Source organism: Apteryx mantelli, chromosome 8 (assembly GCF_036417845.1).
Source record: "Apteryx mantelli isolate bAptMan1 chromosome 8, bAptMan1.hap1, whole genome shotgun sequence".
NCBI classification, from domain to species: Eukaryota; Metazoa; Chordata; class Aves; order Apterygiformes; family Apterygidae; genus Apteryx; species Apteryx mantelli.
The window spans coordinates 40961155-40978868 of record NC_089985.1 but is presented as its reverse complement, the minus strand read 5'-3'; the positions used below and the strand labels follow the sequence as shown (position 1 = coordinate 40978868).

Genomic DNA, 17714 nt, shown 5'->3' with positions numbered 1-17714 from the left:
AGCATGTGGAGAGGAAAACCTAATACCTGCCAATACCAAATAGGAGACAGCATGCCACTGGGGGAGAGCAAACTAGAAAGTACCGGTATTGCCCAGCCACATGCTAGGGGACCTAGAAAGCCACATGACAGTCATGGCAACATGTTTGTTGATTCCATCTGTCTCATCCAGAGGAAGCAGCTGAATTTAGAAGCAAGGCTAGAATTTAGACACTTCAGACTCTAGGTTTCAGCTTGCACGTACTGCAGATACATAAATGGATGGTCAGGGACAGCCTGGGAGCTGGGAGAGGGGGGTCCTGATGCAACTTCCTGCCATCCTCTCGAGTGCTGAATGCAGTCCAAGATTATTTCAGGCCATCTAAAGTTATACACATCCAGGGACAAATGGCTGTCTTTTAGAAATAGCTTTAGAAAATAATTGGTATCTTCCTACAAAGCATTACTTGTTACCAAACTAAAAATAAAAATAAAAAGTGATCAAGCTCATTCTCAGCCTCCATTTTTGATCAATTTGTTTAGCCCACTATCTTTCATGTAAATAAAAAAAGAAGAAATCCATAAAGTCACTCAAATTCTTATTTGTCAACAAGTTTAAGGTAAAGAACATCTTAAATAGAGATGTAGTATTTAACATTGTGAGAAAGACAACGCATCGCTTCTAAGGATTGTATGTTAATAAAGTTATTCATTGCTTATGATACTTAATACGTTACTAGTCTTCACTCATCTCCCAAGCTCTTATTCTGGCCAACCTGGCCTCTGCAAAACAGCATCATACAACTCCCATTGCTATGCCACTCAACACCACTACCTAGAAATCTTCTGATGCTGTTGTTGCACCTCTGCCTTGTGGAGTGAGTGTTTACACAACCTCCCCTCCCCCGGAAAGCTCTCTAAGGGAGTGTACAACATCCACAGCAAAAATCAACTTTCTACATACACAAGTGGCCTAATTTCTTCTGATGAAACTTGTGTGCTTGTCCCATCTCCCCTGACAACACTTTGTCTCCAGCCCTCAATCTCCTCTTCTTTCCTCCCTTCACAAGTCTTGTTACAATTAGATTATAATTATTCCCGTCTTTTTCATTTTGAAAAAGACCATGGGCGAATCAGGTGCTTGAGTGTACTACTAGATAAAAAAAATGCAAGCTTAGGGAGGTTTAATTCTAATTAAATTCTAATGAGGAAGGGAGAAGAGTCTTCAGAAACTGGCTGCATGGTTGTCCTACGGAAGGTACAACTGCTGTCAGCTGTAGCATCCCTCAAGCCTGGGCCTCCTTAACATAATGAAAAAATACTGTTTCTGTACAAGAAAAATGGCAAGCACTGCAAATGCTTTAAGTTATTAGTTGCTGCAAAAAAATTAAGCAAGTATCCTATGCCCTTTGAATCCAGTATGTGTTGACAACACATGTCAGTTCTTAAACTGTAACATAAAGATTTAGGACAAACCAAACACAGGGAGGTTGTGCCACTGAAGTACAGTACTTGGAGATCTGTTCTCTGATCAGGCCAGTTGTTCTCATTTTGCCTTCAGCAAAATTGACCATCTATTTCAGAGAGCCTTAGCAGAATCTCAACAACTTGGATTCTGCTCTTCGCCTTTTCATTTCCAAATTATTTTCACTTACCTTCCTCCTTTCACTTAACCCTCCAAAAGATGCCTGTCTCTTTCTAATACCTATTCAACCACTCCTTCTGGCAGCCTGATCTCAATCTGTCTTTGAAGAAAGAAACAAAAATCTTCTCATACTGCCTACTTGTCTGCTGAAAGACCAGAAACAGCAGAAGCGTGTAGCCAAATGTCATATTCCAAGACCAGCATCACAGCTCCAATCCCCCTAAAGTTAAAAAAAAAAAAAAAAAAGATCCAGACTGCTATGGGTCTACCGAAAACCCAAGAGGCTGTTTTTTGTTTCATTTTGTTTTTAAATGAATGCATATTCTCCTCCTATGTATTACTGGACACATCGTAAGAGCAAAACTGATGACCTCCAGTGACTGTCAGCTTAAAAAGCCAGCCCAACACTTGGGTGACCCACACCAGAGGCTTTAAGGAACACGCTGAACAGTCAAGAGCAGAAACCGGGATTGTTAAGCTACACCAATTTCTGCCTCAGAGTAAAGGAGCTGGCTGAACACTTATGATCCCTGGCAGCTCTTTGCTTCCATGAAATGAGTACACCCAAAGAGGAAACCAATAGCCTAGAGGAGATCATTCAGGTGGGATTCTCAAAGCACCTGCCCCAAGGCATGTACTAGGCATGGCCAACATTACCTTCTCCTACCCTTGGGGATGGCGATGGGGATGCTGAAGCTGCAGAACGCCGAGGAGTTGACTGAACGGATCCAGTTCCCCCCACGTGAAAGACCTCCTCAGCAGCAGACTGTCCACTTTGTGCACTTGGCCCACCAACCCCAAACAAATCATTCAGCAAGTCTGAGTTAGAGGGGGCAGCAGTGGGCTGTGAGGGAAAATTCTTGCTCATAGGGCTACCATCTAGGCCCAGCAGGTCAACATCTTCAGGCGGAGGCGGCGCTGGAGGCTCCTGCTGCTTTTTGCTGTGTTTTGGTGTCCCGTGAGGCTTGTCACCACTGGCATTACTGTGCTGACTGGAAAGGGACAAGAGTTCGTCATCTGACTGTTCGCTTTCCTCATGTACCAACGCTGCTCGGTCCTCTGAGGTGGGGTGAGAGCTACTTTTGTCAGATTTCTGATCTAAATGATTAAAAATAAAATTAATTAGCTGTCAGTTTTTTCCAATCACAAAGCTCTCATAAAATCAGCTTACACACAGAACAGTTACTGAGAACACCACCATAGCGTTCATTAGATTTTAAATTGAGTCCTTTACAAAGATTAATTTAAAGTCTTAGCTGGCCTGTATTGTAAGGAATCAGCTTTGTTGATCAGGAAACAGACACAAGTTAATTGACTCTCCTCAAACCTGAAGAGCGAGTGAGTGTAAAGAGCACAGATGAGAACTGAACAAATTTCTGGGTCAAGACCGAGCATCCAGGATGATCTCCACTCATGCCTCAAAATCCAGGCAAAACAACACTCATTTAAAAGGAGTAGTGCCATAAATCACCTTCCTGGTTTTGCACACAAGGATCTCTTATGCTGGGTTCCTATCTAACATCATTAATGCCAAAGGAGGAACCTTGCATTAGGCTGCACCATGAGATTTTAAAGGTATTCAGCACTATTCAATGGCCTTTCAGACAGACACCCAAATCATGCTTTTATTCAATATTTTACATTCTCATAGCATCTTATATATAAATGCAACATTAGGAAAAAGTAGCTTGAATTTATTTTAACATTGAGGAGGCCTACAGTGAAACTTCACACTAGAACTATGTCAGTAATCATTGTCATATACAGCAAAGGCAGGGAATATTTGAAGAGAACATTGTAAGAAATTAATTTCCACTCAATTGCAGCATAAGGATGTGACAGCAATCCACTCTAACCAAATTCAAGAGACATGTTACAGTCAGATCCTTTGGCCTCTATGCTTTAGGGAGAGGTAAAAAAAAGTTTTCCTAGTTCTAAATGGATTTTACTTTAAAGAGCAATTCTACATACCTTGCCAGCTGAGAGATGAGAAGAATGCACTCTGTCCAACATTTCTTATGTTATCCTGAGGTGTGTCAGTGGGACCTTTACCTGCAGCACAGAGCGCAAAGAAAAATCAAACAAAAAGTCCAGCATGCAGTTAAGCATCTAAGTTAAGCAAGTAAGCCTTTGCAGCTCTTACCTGCCAAAGCAAGAGTGTCCTGATGCTCCTGATGAGAGGAAAAGAGAATGCTTGGATTGATGTCTTTTGTTGTGAAGTTCTCCCATGGAGGAGTTAATTCAGTTTGTCTATCAGCAGACTGTATTTCTATGTCCAGTATAACATGAAAGAGTTGTGGATATTTGTCTGGAGAATCACAGGCATCCAATTCAGGTCTAAATGGGAAAAAGAGTTGTTCAGTTAAAAGTAAAGGTTGTTTCTGCAAATCTATATTAAGTCTTTTAATATATGCATGCATGCAGACTTTCATGTTTCATCTGTGAATATTCTCCTTCAGCCTTCATAAGGCTTTTACATTTCAGGTTTGATTAATGCCCAGCTTAAAATACTCACTTGGTGAATTTTAGTGTGGTTGTTCCCAGGGCTATGAATCCAGTATGAAATTGAATTTGAAATATTTGTGTGTTGGTCATCTGGAAAAAAAGGAAAACAAAAAAAAAACAAACAAAAAACACAGAGCACCAGACTGAACAAGTGTTCATAATACACACAGACAGTTACTTAAGACTACCTCTCTACCAGTTACTATATAGGCTAACTATAAATAGGTATATAAGCTAATTCATTCAGTTTCTTTTAGAGAAGGCAGAACTTTTACTTCTCAGACCTAAATATTTCTACCATCTGCCTTAAATTCTGCTCCTGCCTCCATATAGCAGAGTGCCTTCCCATGAATATGTCTTCATCTCCTACTTGTCTTCATTTCAAGGATCTACTTGATATTTTAGCACTTAAATATGTGAAATTGATATCTGTTTCTATTGAATATATTGGAGCAACAGGTTTGTAACCCAGGAACATAGATGACCATTCCACTTGCAGTGGAAGCTTCAGTAAAGCATTGCCTACACAGCAGAGAGCACCAATAAAAACTTCAGAAGAAAAAAGAATTTTTAGTCATTCTGCAACTTGAACATTAGGGTTTCAGATATATTATCAGGAAAATTAAGATTGGATGACTACAGTATCAGATCTGGTGGATAACATGACAGTTCAAGAATGCAGCCACCACAGCTGGCTACTGGGGTTCAGGAGCTGTTCTGCCTGAGCAGCCATGCAGCACCCAACTGCAGGGAGCAAATGAGGTGGGGCATGACTTGGTACTTCCATCATTTTTTGTGCTTTAAGGCATGACAATTTAAGCAGACTGTTTCACTGATTAAGATAGTTAACCATCATTACTGTAAAGGTTACTGCTGGAGCTTAGTGTATCACAGCTACTGCTTCAGTTTCTGCAGATCCAAGAAAAGTTTGCTAGTCTGTGCATACTGCATTTCCAAATTCCTTTTCTGCAATTACAAGAGCCAAAGAACAGCATTTCAAAGTTAATCTCAAGTCTTAGAACAGTATGGACCAATAAACATCTTCACTTTCAGCACTGCCAGTATGTTGTGGAAAGGAGAAATTAGGGTGCACTTACTACAGTATCCCTATGTTCTCCCTCCCCAGTTCCCAAAGTCTCCCATTTCTTTGGTCTGCTAGTGTTGCGTGGTTGTCTGGCTATGGAGAGGTGGCTATCTGACCTGTGGCTGACAAATGAGCACAGAATTGCCTCATCGCCCTCAAAAGCAAAAAAGTATTCTCCATGTACTGTGAAGGCTGTTCTGGAACAAGCAACATGCACACTATGCGGTAGCGCTGGCTCAGTAAGTCATCTGAAGAAGATGCTTATTCCATCTTTTTACAATAGGTAGGTAGAGGATTTAGTCGTGGTTTGCCCTGTGCTGGTTACTGACAGAGGATTTCTGTCTTTTCATCAGCATCTTTTCATCAGCTGGAAGGATCCTGCACCCCATCAATAGACCCCATCTCTGTAAAGAGACACCAGGGCCATCCTGGACTTCTCCAAAAGCTGTTCCTTGTTTTTACTTGGCGTTGCCCAAATTTGTGCATGTCTGCTGTCAAGTAAGGAAACTTTCTACATCACCATGACGAGTGCCATGTGAAGTCTTAGACCCCATATTTACCCCTCTCTTAGTTAGCTACATTGCCTCTATCATTCAAGAGAAGTTAGAGAAGCCCATACTTTTGCTTGTAGGCGTCCCCCAATGGTTGATCTCATATGGTAGACAGAAACAACAACATCTCCATGTACAGTGGCTCCTAGTGGAATTAGGACTTTCCCTTCTTGTACACGGTATTCTCTTTAAAGGGAAGAGAAGGAGATCCATTGTTAAGCTCCCTTCCACATGCCAGTAACACCCAAAAAAAGTCAACATAAAAGCTATCATCTCATTCAGGTCAAGCAAACAGAAACTGCGTTCAGCACTCTGCTTAGTGTTAGCTTTAGTTGAAACAGAAACATTCCACAGAGGAAACCAGCATAATCCTGAACTGTCTCTGTGAAGGCATTCCACTGTATGACACCATTTCAGACTTATTCAGGCAGTTTATTTTCAACACTAGGCACCAACCTTCAATTAATATTTGCACTCCATGATTTATCAGGCAGTGTGACAATGACTGCAGCCAGCATAGATACTAGACACAGTACAGCAAAACCAACCCCACCCCTCGCTTTAACCTCCTAAGGGTTGGTAGAAGGTCACAGGAACTCACTTCATTCTTTCATATTCTTGGGAAGTGGTAAGGATTCTGGTTTCTCCACTGAGAATGTCACAGAAGGGTCGGCACCCATTTCGTTGCTTGTTGAAACAAGGGACTGGACTGAGGGTGACTGACTTGATCGTAAGTGGCTTGCAGTGAGGAATGACAGGCTTGTCTGCTATTAGATCACAAATGTATCCTATGTATCTGCAGACAGAGAAAGCCATTACTGAAATCTTCTCCCCAGATGATGAATTTTTATTCTGTACTTGAAGAGTTCCTTGAAATCCAGTGAAAATGCTAGTCTTTCACAGTTCCAAAACTGGAATTTTCATATACTCTAGCATGCTTGCAGCTGGCACAAAATCTACATTCCTGATTTGTGTTTAATTACAAGAAAAAGAGATCAAGAGGAAGGAAGTTAACTTTTAGATCTGGGCTGAAGATTGTTTCTCTGCACCCTTTAGGAGAGAAGGTGCTGAGCAATGGTTTTCCTGGTTTACCAGTAGAAATTTACCTTTTATTTTACATGCACATAGTACATGAAGTATTTTGTCAGTCAGGTATTGAAGGATTATTATTACATATGTAACACTATCTTTGGTCTGCTTTGGCAAGCAGTTTTTCCTCTGCTAAAGGAAACTGTAAGCAAGAGGTTTCTACGTGCAAAAATTCTATAAAGACAAAGCCGACAGAGAGAGGGGGCCTCACTAAAGCCATGTTAACTACAGACTTCTCAGTTTTCCTGAGCTAGAGAGCAAAATTATTGTAATACTTTATTTTGTTCCTCCATTGCTATTACATCAATGTGGGCAAAATGGAAGTGGCCATAAACCATTTAAGACCTGGCAAAGCTAAGTAACATGACTAGTACATGAGTCTGCTAATGCTCAGAATAGGAACTCTGGAGTTTTCAGTTTGTTGTCACCTGCCAGAATCTTTAGGCCAGTCTGGGTGGAGAGGCTGGAATATGCAACATACCCCATATTCCAACATACAGTCCCCCCTTTAACTCAAATGCATTATTTCACAAAATCATAAAGACATAGAATAATTCAGGTTGGAAGAGACCTCTAAAGATCATCTGGTCTGGTTCTCTGCTCAAAGCAGGACCAACTTCAAAGCTGTATCTAACCTCAGAATTGGATTGTGTCACTCAGGGTGATACCCAGCCAAGCCCTGTGCATCTCCAAGGATAGCGATTCCACTGGATCTGACCACTACTTTACTGAAACTAGCAGTTTCACTTGTTTCAGTGGAACTAAACGAAATCTGAATGCATGTCTCAACCTAAGAGATGGGATAACATTGCCAAAACACACATACGTGCACTCACACACTTTTTAGTATGATGAATATAGCTCGGTTACTTAGCATTTAACCAGTATACTCTACCTCCTGTGAGATGGCCAAAGTACAATTCCAGGTCTCTTCAAGTTCAGCAATTGCATAGCAGGGCCTGGATTAGAGAAGAGGTGACAGAAACAGAACATCGCACTGACCAGAACTGCTGAGGCTGCACGGCCATCCTGTTAAGGAAAGGGGAGGGAGGGTAGAAAATGAATAGTATCAGGGATATCCTTTAAATTTCAGTAAAACACCTCTTCCTTAAGTCACATAAAATAATTTCCCCAGAAAGTCTAGTCATGAGACCACATGATACTAAAGAATTTTTAATCTCATATTATTGTTTAATACCTAGGACTTCAGTTAGTTGCACTGGACTGGATCAAAGCTAAGACGATATCCAGTGAGCAGCCAAGGATGGGTAATGGATTAGGCTTGGTTTGAATGACCAGAACTACATTTTGTCTATGAATGTCAGTGTTTCATGGATGCTCCCAAGCCTTCATACCATAATTATTTCAAACATTGGCCTGGAACTAACCACAGGGATCGAAATACACCTGTCCCACTGCTCCAGGCAGCCATATAATAGGAATTTAACCTAGAAGAGTTCACAGACAAAGAAAATTCAGCCCATGGCTTCCTCACCAAAACAGCTCCAGTCTCCAACCTGCAGATTGCTCCTGAACAAGCCTAAGCTTTCTGTAGGTGTTTGGTTGGGGGAGTGGGGTGGGGGTTGTTTTTTTTGTTCATTTGTTTGTTTTGTTTCGAGCCAGATTGGTACAAAAGACCAAAAATACAGAAAGAACAAGAGAACCATAGTATGTGTCCTGTGTCTTTGCTATATCCAGGGAAATTCTAGGTGATGAGCTATTTGGCCTATATCCCAGCTCTGGCGAGCCAAACAGTAAGAAAAAGCCCTTCCATCAGCTTCTGCCAAATTCCAAGTCTGATGTCTGATTAGTTTTGGACACATGCTCACGGCACAGCAATGGGTACGCGAGAGCCTGCTCAGCCCTACCAGAGTGCCAGGCTGCACAGCTCATCTCCCACTTCTCAGAGGATGGCAGAAGATCCCAGAAGTCAAGATTGATATACCAAGAAGTGGGAAATTCTTACTGGCTCATCAGGCAGGCAGTCACTTTTAGAAAGCTTGAAGCATAAGTCAAAAAGTAATACAGGCCCTTACAATTACTTCTTTCAGGCACCTTTTAGGCACTCCAGCCATACTGTAGGATTTGTCATACCACAGCTGACCGGTCCCAGTAATCTGCTGAACCTGAGCATGTGCTTAAGGTCATTAGGCTATTTGCCTTTTTAAGGTTTAGCCCCTGCCTAATTGTCTCTGAAAAGAGTTCCTAAAAAATGAGTGGGCTTCTTCAGACTTATTAGAAAGTGTTAAAAAGGACTCCCTGCCCTTTACAGCGTTATCCTGGTATTAGTGCCTGAAGGACAGTGAAGGAATTTGATTCTTGAGCTAGATTTCCAGGACTAGACAAATCGAGTGTATATTAGTCTCCTTTTGAATGGAAGCTTATATCTCAGAGGTGCTAGCTGTACAACAGAAGGCAGAAACTGCTAGATTTGTACGGAAGGTTTATGCAGTTTGGGATCGATCATTTCCCCAGTTCCTTTCAGTTTATGCTGATCAGGGCTGACAGCCTCCCGGATTTAATTTAGGCTCCAGGAGCTAAACAGAACCCTGCCTTTGGGCATTACTGTCAATATTAAAGGTAGCGTAGGCTAAATTAGAAGATACTGATACAGAATCACACCATCTTCAAGCATCAGATGTATACATCACATAGTACTGAAAAACCCTTAAGTGGGATTTAACAAACAATTCAGCTGTCGTGCACAAGCAGGAACAGAAGGCAACTTGTCTCCTTCAGCCAGCTCTGACAAGCAGTCTTTACAACGAGACCTTAAGAGTCTCAGTATCACAGTTAAATAGAATCCCCAGCTTTAACCCCCCCCCCCACCACACACACACACACTTTGAGCAGTCACCTTCAGTTTAGAGGCTGTGTTTTGTACTGTGACTAGCAACAATACAGTGCAAAGCAACAGCAGGCTGGCAATCCTTAAGCTTGGCTCTCAGCTGAAGTTCAAACCTTTTTGTTATTCTTCACCTCTACTAGTTCACTGCTAGAACTACTTTGATTTCTCTTCCTTGGCATTGCCCCTTGACATTCATAGTTAGATTTTTTTCACTTAGCAGCAGATGGCAGATGTCTAGGGGGTCAGTTTTATTACATTTCTTTCTCTTTTAGAATTTGTCACCATCCTTGTACACAGGCTCAAGACACGCCACACAGAACACTGACCGATGATTCATACATCTCAAAATTCAGTTACCTTCTGGTGTACTTACCATACAGTGGATGACACAGACGTTTTTGGGGTTCTGCTGTAGCCAGTTGTGCATGTTCTTACAGACAGCATAGAGATTATGCAGGCTGGGTGCTTGTCTTACTGGCCAGCTACATTCAGATACCTAAAGGAATCACATAGTGAAAACCGGCTTCGTGAGAGCATTAAGTATACTTCTACAAATGGTTTTTGCCAAGAAGAGTACTTCTCTTTTACAATCTAGAGTTTTGTACTTAATCTACTCCATCTCTTCTCATGCATAATTCTGCTCCAAGACTTTTATGAATTATGAAGGGACAAACAAAAAAGAATTCACAGTTAAATAACATGATATTGATGTATTGTCAATGACAATACATTTTTAAAAATTTACATATTAAGTCAGATTATCTTGCGTGACCTTTCATAATACTCGAGTCTTGCAGCAGCACATTGATTTCTGTTATTTACAAAGTCTTTGTCTAACTTGTCCCTAAAAGCTATGGCTCCGATTTTCAAAGGATACTGAGCGTCTGTTGTTCTCACTGAGTTTGTGCAATCAAATAGCCTTCTGCAGACATCTCCATTTCATTTGTTTGGGGAGAAAGCAACAAAAGGTTCAGCATTCAGTAGCCCTCTGTGCAGAATACCCAATGTTAGCTTTCTACTCTATCAATCTGACAGAGTATGTACTGCGACAATTAAGGGATCACTGTAAATGGCTATTCCTGTTACAAACAGGGATCATAAATATTCATTCAAGTCTAACAGAGCAGGAGTACTGATGTCATAAATTTAAGATATATGTGCATGCCCATTGTTTTATATTATTAGATGAAAGTCTTCTCCTTCCAACCTCAAATACTTTTGCATCATGCTTTTAGAGGCACAAGATCCACTTGCAATTAGTCCACCAAAAGGCAATCCAGAACACCAGCAGCTGCTAGAATTAATATGGCCAGTGACTCTCCAACTGCAGATCCTCTCAATAGGCCTCATGACAACACACTAAAGCATCTGGAAAAGCCATTATCACTTATCAAGTAAATATACATTTCCAAACAGTCCATAATTGTGTAGTTACTTGCCTATAATTTCACGTATATTAAGTTAAATATGCATTATGTAGCATTTCATTTATTTCAAGTATAACCTTACCACCACTCATGAAAGGCAACATTATAGAAAAGTAAGAAGAATTGCTATAGAGCTTTTGAAATGTGCAGTTAGCGCTTGTTTTATTTCAGTACTATGACTAGGGCAGTAAGAGCCAAGAATATGACCCATCGGGGGCTTTGAAGATTGGTTTTGTTTAATGCTACATTTGAGTTGTATGTTTTTATACTGTTCACATTTTCTTCAGCAGATGGGAGCTCTCCTCTCTTGCCTGGAGAGCCAAGGCAGTGAGGGAAGGAGAAGAACAGAATACAACAAGATTAGTGAGCAGCAGGTTTTTCTCCTCACACTTCCCTCTTCTCCTCAATAGACTGGACAGTTTGGGCCTCACACATAGGGCTGCCTTCCCTCCTGACACAGCCATATCAGAGGATGCAAATGACCCAGCAAGCCATTAGCGGTCACCACAAAGTGACAAAAAGTTTTAAAGAAGGTAAGAATTAAAAGCCATTCAATTTAAAGAACAAGTATGTGTCTCAAAACTTGGCTTCATCTGGCATACTCATCCAAAGCAGAAAATACTCTTAATATGATTTCACTTCCTTGACAGCCCATTAGTATTTTTTCCAATGTATAAACATGAGGTTGAACTTCTCATAATTGTTTCATATGACTATCTGAACTCATGTATTCTGTTCTGCACATTACATTTTCCTGATAAATACTCAGAGTCAGTATTAGATAGCCCGTAACCTGAAAATAATGTTTTATTAAAAGATGCATCATTTTCTTTTTTGTGTCAAGGCAATAGCTTACAAGACACCAGGTGATGCTTAGAAAGTGACATAAAGTCACTTGTCAAGTGGTTTTGTAGGGTAGGAAATGAAGTACGGGGGGGGGGAGGCACTGTGGAGTTATAGCCAGGTCAAGCAATATACCAACAGATGTTTAATGCTGGGCTATCAAAAGATCTGTCCTTCTCCTACTAACAGCAACAGCACTGTACCAGAACCAAGCAAAACTGAAGATTCAGAGCCCTTGTTATCTTTAAATTAGTCTTTCCTGTTCATTTACCCATATTTAAAGTCATAGCTGGTTAGTGATGGCCACTGAGAAATTTGCTTTGAGTGGTTATTGGTGATTAGAGCAGTTGCTGAAAATAAATTCAACTATACCTCAAACTAAAATGAAGCGAGACTTATGCAGCATGAGATTCGCTTTCCCTGACAGAGGGTTAAGCCTGGCAGTTGTTGCTGTTGCCTTTTTTGTTGAAGGCAACAGCAACAAAAATCCTTGCTTCCTTGTGGCAGAGGGAAAGGACAGGAAGTTTTCTGAAAGATTAGACCTAATCTTGCACTACAGCATCAGTATGTCATATAGAGATATCCTTTAAAAGCGATTAATGAATCAGAGCAATGCTTCTGTATACTCTTTTGGTGTTAGAGGAGGAAACTGGGGCAGAGAGGGCAGGTGGCTTTTTGAAGTCATACTGTAGCAGAATAGCCAAAACACACCTTAGATCTAGTGTCCAGTCCTGTGCTTTGCCTGCTAAGCACTCCAACACAACTGAAGGATCCTTCAGCATGAAAATAAGCTACCTTTTATTAATAGTTTCTTCTGAAGCATGTTTGTTAGGCTCTGACAGATGTTCTTTAGAATTCCTGCTGAATCCTTGTCACCCCTCTGACCATACCGATAAAGCAATCCACAGCTATATCCCTTGGTATTCGGAGTACCGGAGTCTCAGTAGTGATCTGTTGTGGCTCAGATCCCATTTAATTCATGTGCACCCCCATAGTACATATGCATACACTTCTGTCTGTATGTTAACTCCTTCTGGAGCTCACCTGTGTAAGGGTGTGAGAAACCAAAGTGTTTACTCCTTAGTCCTCTGCAGCAGCTTCTAGCAGCTGTCTAGGAGCCAAGAGCAGCACAGCACCAGCTCTGTGCAACTCCACTTACTCTCACAGGCTCCTAGTATAAGCATTTACCCTGAACTTTCCAGCACTAATTCCTGAAGTCCCAGACATCAGATAAAACCCAGAAAAGACCATGGCAGCTTAGAAAGTGTCTATAATTGCTTTTCCTATTACATTCTGCTACACCCAGAAGACAAACACGAACTGCTGCCTTGTTTCACAGGAAGACTGGGAGGACTTTAGAGGACTTTCAAGAAATTTTCCCCTGTTCTTGTCATCCTGTCCGAACACACTCACCCTGTTATGAAACTTGGCACTGCGATAATACTTCGGTGACAAGTTGAAGACTGTGTAGTGGTCAGGATGTCTGGAATCCAGAAATGTCCGTACATCTTCAATGTGGTTCCTGAATCCCAGTTCAACACCTTCAGCCGGAAAAGACATCACTAGAAACACAAGAAGCCAGGCTGAGTATGCACGATAACATGTTTATGAACTTCCGAACCCTGGAATGCTGCAAGTTTTATTTATGGTAAAAAGCAGTACTTACCTATGATTCTTGAGGTAATGTATGAAATATCTAGCTCTCCCTTGGTGTAACTAAAAGAAGACAAAGTAGGAGACAGATGTTATGCACATGTTTACAGAAGACATCTAATTACAGGAACCAACAGAACACTGTTTTCCCGCAAAAATCTACTTTTGACATAAGGAAAGAATGATCTTAAAACTGATTTTGTACTATGTCTTTATGCCTTAAGGAAAAGGTACAAGTAATTTCGTGCAGTCAATGACCTGGCCTTCCCTTTTATATCCATTTGTATTAACTGGTTGCAGAAGCTTCCAAAAAAAGTCCTTTTTCCACCATTTTCTCATGAATTGTTAGTGCCAGTTTTCAGGAGAAATCTCTATTAGGTAGCCACTTTGTTGATCCCTCAAAACCTCTGAGGTCTTGCATTCTATTCCACTTAATTTATTGTAGCCCTGTATCACTCAGAGGCAGGTAGAGTGCCAAGTACAGGCGGATATCACCAATATAGATGACCAGAGCAAAGCCTGGTCATCAGACTCAGCTTTTTCTTCAACTCAAAAAGTGGCGTTAGCAAAGGGAACAGTTAGAACAGCTAAAGAGGGAGAATTAGGTTGTTCAGCAAGAGGAATCTTCTTGCACAGAACACCAAGTGCTGAAATACAAAATGAGCCAAATTTAGTGATAAAATATTTAAGTGTGGCTAAGTAGTAGGAGGACTCCACAAGGGGAAATGAAAGAATTGGAGACTGGGCACTCCGTTTTCATAGGGGAGGCCTTATCTAGATTTCAGGATGCCGATGTTCAGTTATTATCAAGCTTAGAGTTTTACTTTGTTTTTTCTGCTTCCTTGAGGCCAAATATCCAATTATGAGACAGAATTATAGAAGTCACTTGTGATTTTCACCTCATTCTTTCATTAGGTCGTCTGGAAGTATAGTTTCCTTGTATTGTGCTAGTTAAGACGACAGCTCAGACTGGCACTTTGCAGCTACTGATTTCACCTGAATTACGTAGCTTCAGCTGTACTGTACCTGGCAACCGACTGCATGACCTTTGAAGATGTATCTTTCAGAGTGTCCTTCAGGTTATCCTTCAAATTGCTGAAGAGTCTCCCTGCTCCTCCTTTCACCATATCTAGCAAGCCTCCCCCATAGCTGGATTCCATGTCTGGTGATGAGGCACCTTCAAGCATAACAAAACCAAACCCAACATCACTTTTTTGGAACAAATCCATAGGGCCAAACCTACCGCTCCATTCAGACAGAACTACGCTTGTCAAGCGCAGTGCAGAAGCAGCTTTGCTCATTAAAGTAGTGATTTTCCAGAGGTGAGAAGCGGCACATTCTTGTTGGCTAAGCCACAGAAACCATCAGAGATCCTCAGTGTTGTATGTAGGCTGGGTGTCTAGTATCAGCACAGTATCAACAACAGCCTTTCAAGCTCTCTCATCTCAACCCAAAGCAAGACCAGAGAGCAGTTACATTCAGCTCCTTAGTATGCATTTGCTAATCACAGTAATTTGCTAATCACAGACAAGACCAAAACAACAACTGCCTCCACAGGGGTACGAAAGAGTCCCTAGTACGTACAACAGCTCTTCTGCATAACCGGCATGGCTACCAGTTTGAATGCAGCTAGGCGACTGAAGGTTGTCTTATGACTATCAATTTCTATGAATATTAAATAGCTAATTGGAGCGACTAAGCCATTTAACAGTACAGTTACATTTGCTCGAAAGGAAGCAGACGGAAGTTTGCTTTTTGGAGAGAAGAAAGGAGAAGAGTTGAGAAATTAAACTTTCTAGCTGAAAAAGTGAGCAGCTTTCTGGATATTCTTACACTTGCAGCATTAGTACAGGATTCAGCAAACTGGTAAGTCTAAAGGGGAGCAGGGCCTTGAGGATTACCTTTTTAGTAGGCTTTTTCTTCACAGCTTGAAATGTCAACGTTGCAAAGCCAATAGGAGACTAAATGAGACAGCGGAAGAGCTACTTCAAGTGTTATTTTGATGGAACGCAATATGGTCTTATACTTCAAGTGTTTGCATTTTACAGTTGTAATAAAATAACTATTCCATGGTCTTAATCAAGAACTGATTTATTGTAGCCTTTCTTATTACAACAGCATTATGTTTATAGTGTAAGTCATTCTTAGAAATGTAGAAATATAATAAATTGAATGTAGACTTCAGTAAACATGCTTTTGTTTTATTGCATAATTGTCAGACACAAGCCTAATAAAATGATATTTTAAAATGCTTATCTATAAATTAGGTTTTTGACTACTTAAATTGTTTTCTGTTCACCAGACCTCAACTATTTTGACCTTACCAAACTTAAGCTATGTTACTTTAATGAGGTAACAAATGTATAATTATGTCAGATTAGTCTGAATGCTACTGCTTCAGTCTCATTAATTTTAAAAAGTCAACTCCTAGTTTAAGTCAAAGCATGGATTAATTTTCAGAACAAATAAAGAACAGGTAAAGCGGGACATAAACTGTCGCAGAGACTACTAATTGTTCTTTATCTAGTAGAACAGATCAGCTAGAAGTTAGTTAAAATGAGAGCTGCAGGAGGTGGAAAAGGAGATCTAGATCACCCAGCATAACAAATTAACAAGCAACCTATGTAAATACATGCCACACTAAGGTAGTCTTAATAATCAAGAGGACATCCAATATGAGTTGCCCTTCACAGAGCACCCAGAAAGTCTGCAAATGTTTGTCCTGTTTTAGAGTAGTGGTTCAGCTGCTTTCTAACAAAAACCATACTGGTCGTTAATAATTACTCAGGCACCTGGAAGAGTGAAATATTTGTCATGGCTAAGGCAGGCCAGTGGCATTCCCAGCGCTCGTTATACATTTTTGGAAGCTTACAGAGAAACCTTACAGCTATAATTTCTTTAGTTCTATAGCATGTACATGAGTGATATTAGATACACACTGCTGAAGCATGGCTCACAAGATCATCATTACCAGAATAAATATTCTAGAGGCATTAAGACTATTAAGAAACATGAAAAAGCTATGTGTAAAAAAAAAGTCTCTACTGATTTATTCTGTAGATTACCAAACCCATTTAAATGGTATTCACTATTTCAAACCCAGAGTAAGCCATCAATAAATATAATATATATCTTTAACCTGGAGACTCCACTGGTAGAGGGATGCTATTTATTCCCCTGTACTCAAGGGGTGCTTAATGCACTGTGATGTGGTCATGATCCATATGCATGTGATCCATGTGCTAAACTGATAAAATCAGAGCCAGTATCTTCTACTCTCCATTGTGCTTGTAATAAGATCTAAAATGCTCTGCCAACTTCAGAACAGAAGATGCCTTCTTAAGGCATAGGAACATTTCCTTTATCCAAATCATTTCCAAGTGTCTACTTCAAGTAGAAATCAAAGTAGCGTTTTGGCTTCTGAGTAGGGAATCAGTGTTTGATATCTCTTCAAATACTTTGCTTTCATATTCTTCTGTGTTAGAAGACCCAGGAGTAGAGGAAAGAAGTAATGTTCCACAGGCACATTTAGTTTTGTAGGTCAACCTTTAAAAGAAAGGAAGGGAGCAAGATGGTAACTCGGAACAAGGAAAAGGGGCAAGGGGATCAGAAGACCAATGGGTACTGGGCAGCTTTTACATTTTCCATATTCTTGGAGCGTTTTTGCTGTTCTCCTAGAGCATTTTCAACAATAAAATCTTGAAGAATCCACCCTACCTCCCAAAAAATGAGAGCAAAAGAGAGAAACAGAGAGGGAATGAGAATTTCACTACATTTTTAAGATTTAAGATGAGGCAAAGCTATGGAAGAAGCTTACAACGTACCAGCATTTGGCACTACACTAAGTGCAATAATTTGCTGAATTATCTTTTTGCCAATGAATTAGAGCAGCATCCCAGCTGCTGACAAAGACTGCCTTTCTTAGTTACTAGGTAGGATACAGCTTCCACAGGCTGTTCACAGAGAAACAAAATCTAACTTCATTCCAGAAATACTAAAGCTTCAGGATCAGGAGCAGCAGAGATGCTAACCGAAAATATATTCAAAGGCTCCTCTAATAAGCAGTGTTTCCTACAAAGCATAAAGATGTT

At 40.6% G+C, this 17714-nt stretch overlaps 1 protein-coding gene across 1 annotated transcript in view; it reads right to left on the bottom strand.

Annotated features, from left to right (window-relative positions):
- The window catches only part of DNAJC6 (DnaJ heat shock protein family (Hsp40) member C6), a 38073-nt gene that overhangs the window by 6761 nt on the left and 13598 nt on the right, over positions 1 to 17714 (bottom strand). Inside the window, exons 2-12 of the mRNA XM_067300507.1 lie at positions 14650 to 14800; positions 13637 to 13686; positions 13384 to 13532; positions 10074 to 10196; positions 7748 to 7881; positions 6365 to 6559; positions 5832 to 5949; positions 4139 to 4218; positions 3767 to 3960; positions 3595 to 3675; positions 2281 to 2721 (exon numbers count right to left, since the gene is read on the bottom strand). Of these exons, the coding sequence (XP_067156608.1) occupies positions 2281 to 2721; positions 3595 to 3675; positions 3767 to 3960; positions 4139 to 4218; positions 5832 to 5949; positions 6365 to 6559; positions 7748 to 7881; positions 10074 to 10196; positions 13384 to 13532; positions 13637 to 13686; positions 14650 to 14800 (1716 nt within the window). The remainder of the gene's footprint in view (positions 1 to 2280; positions 2722 to 3594; positions 3676 to 3766; positions 3961 to 4138; positions 4219 to 5831; positions 5950 to 6364; positions 6560 to 7747; positions 7882 to 10073; positions 10197 to 13383; positions 13533 to 13636; positions 13687 to 14649; positions 14801 to 17714) is intronic.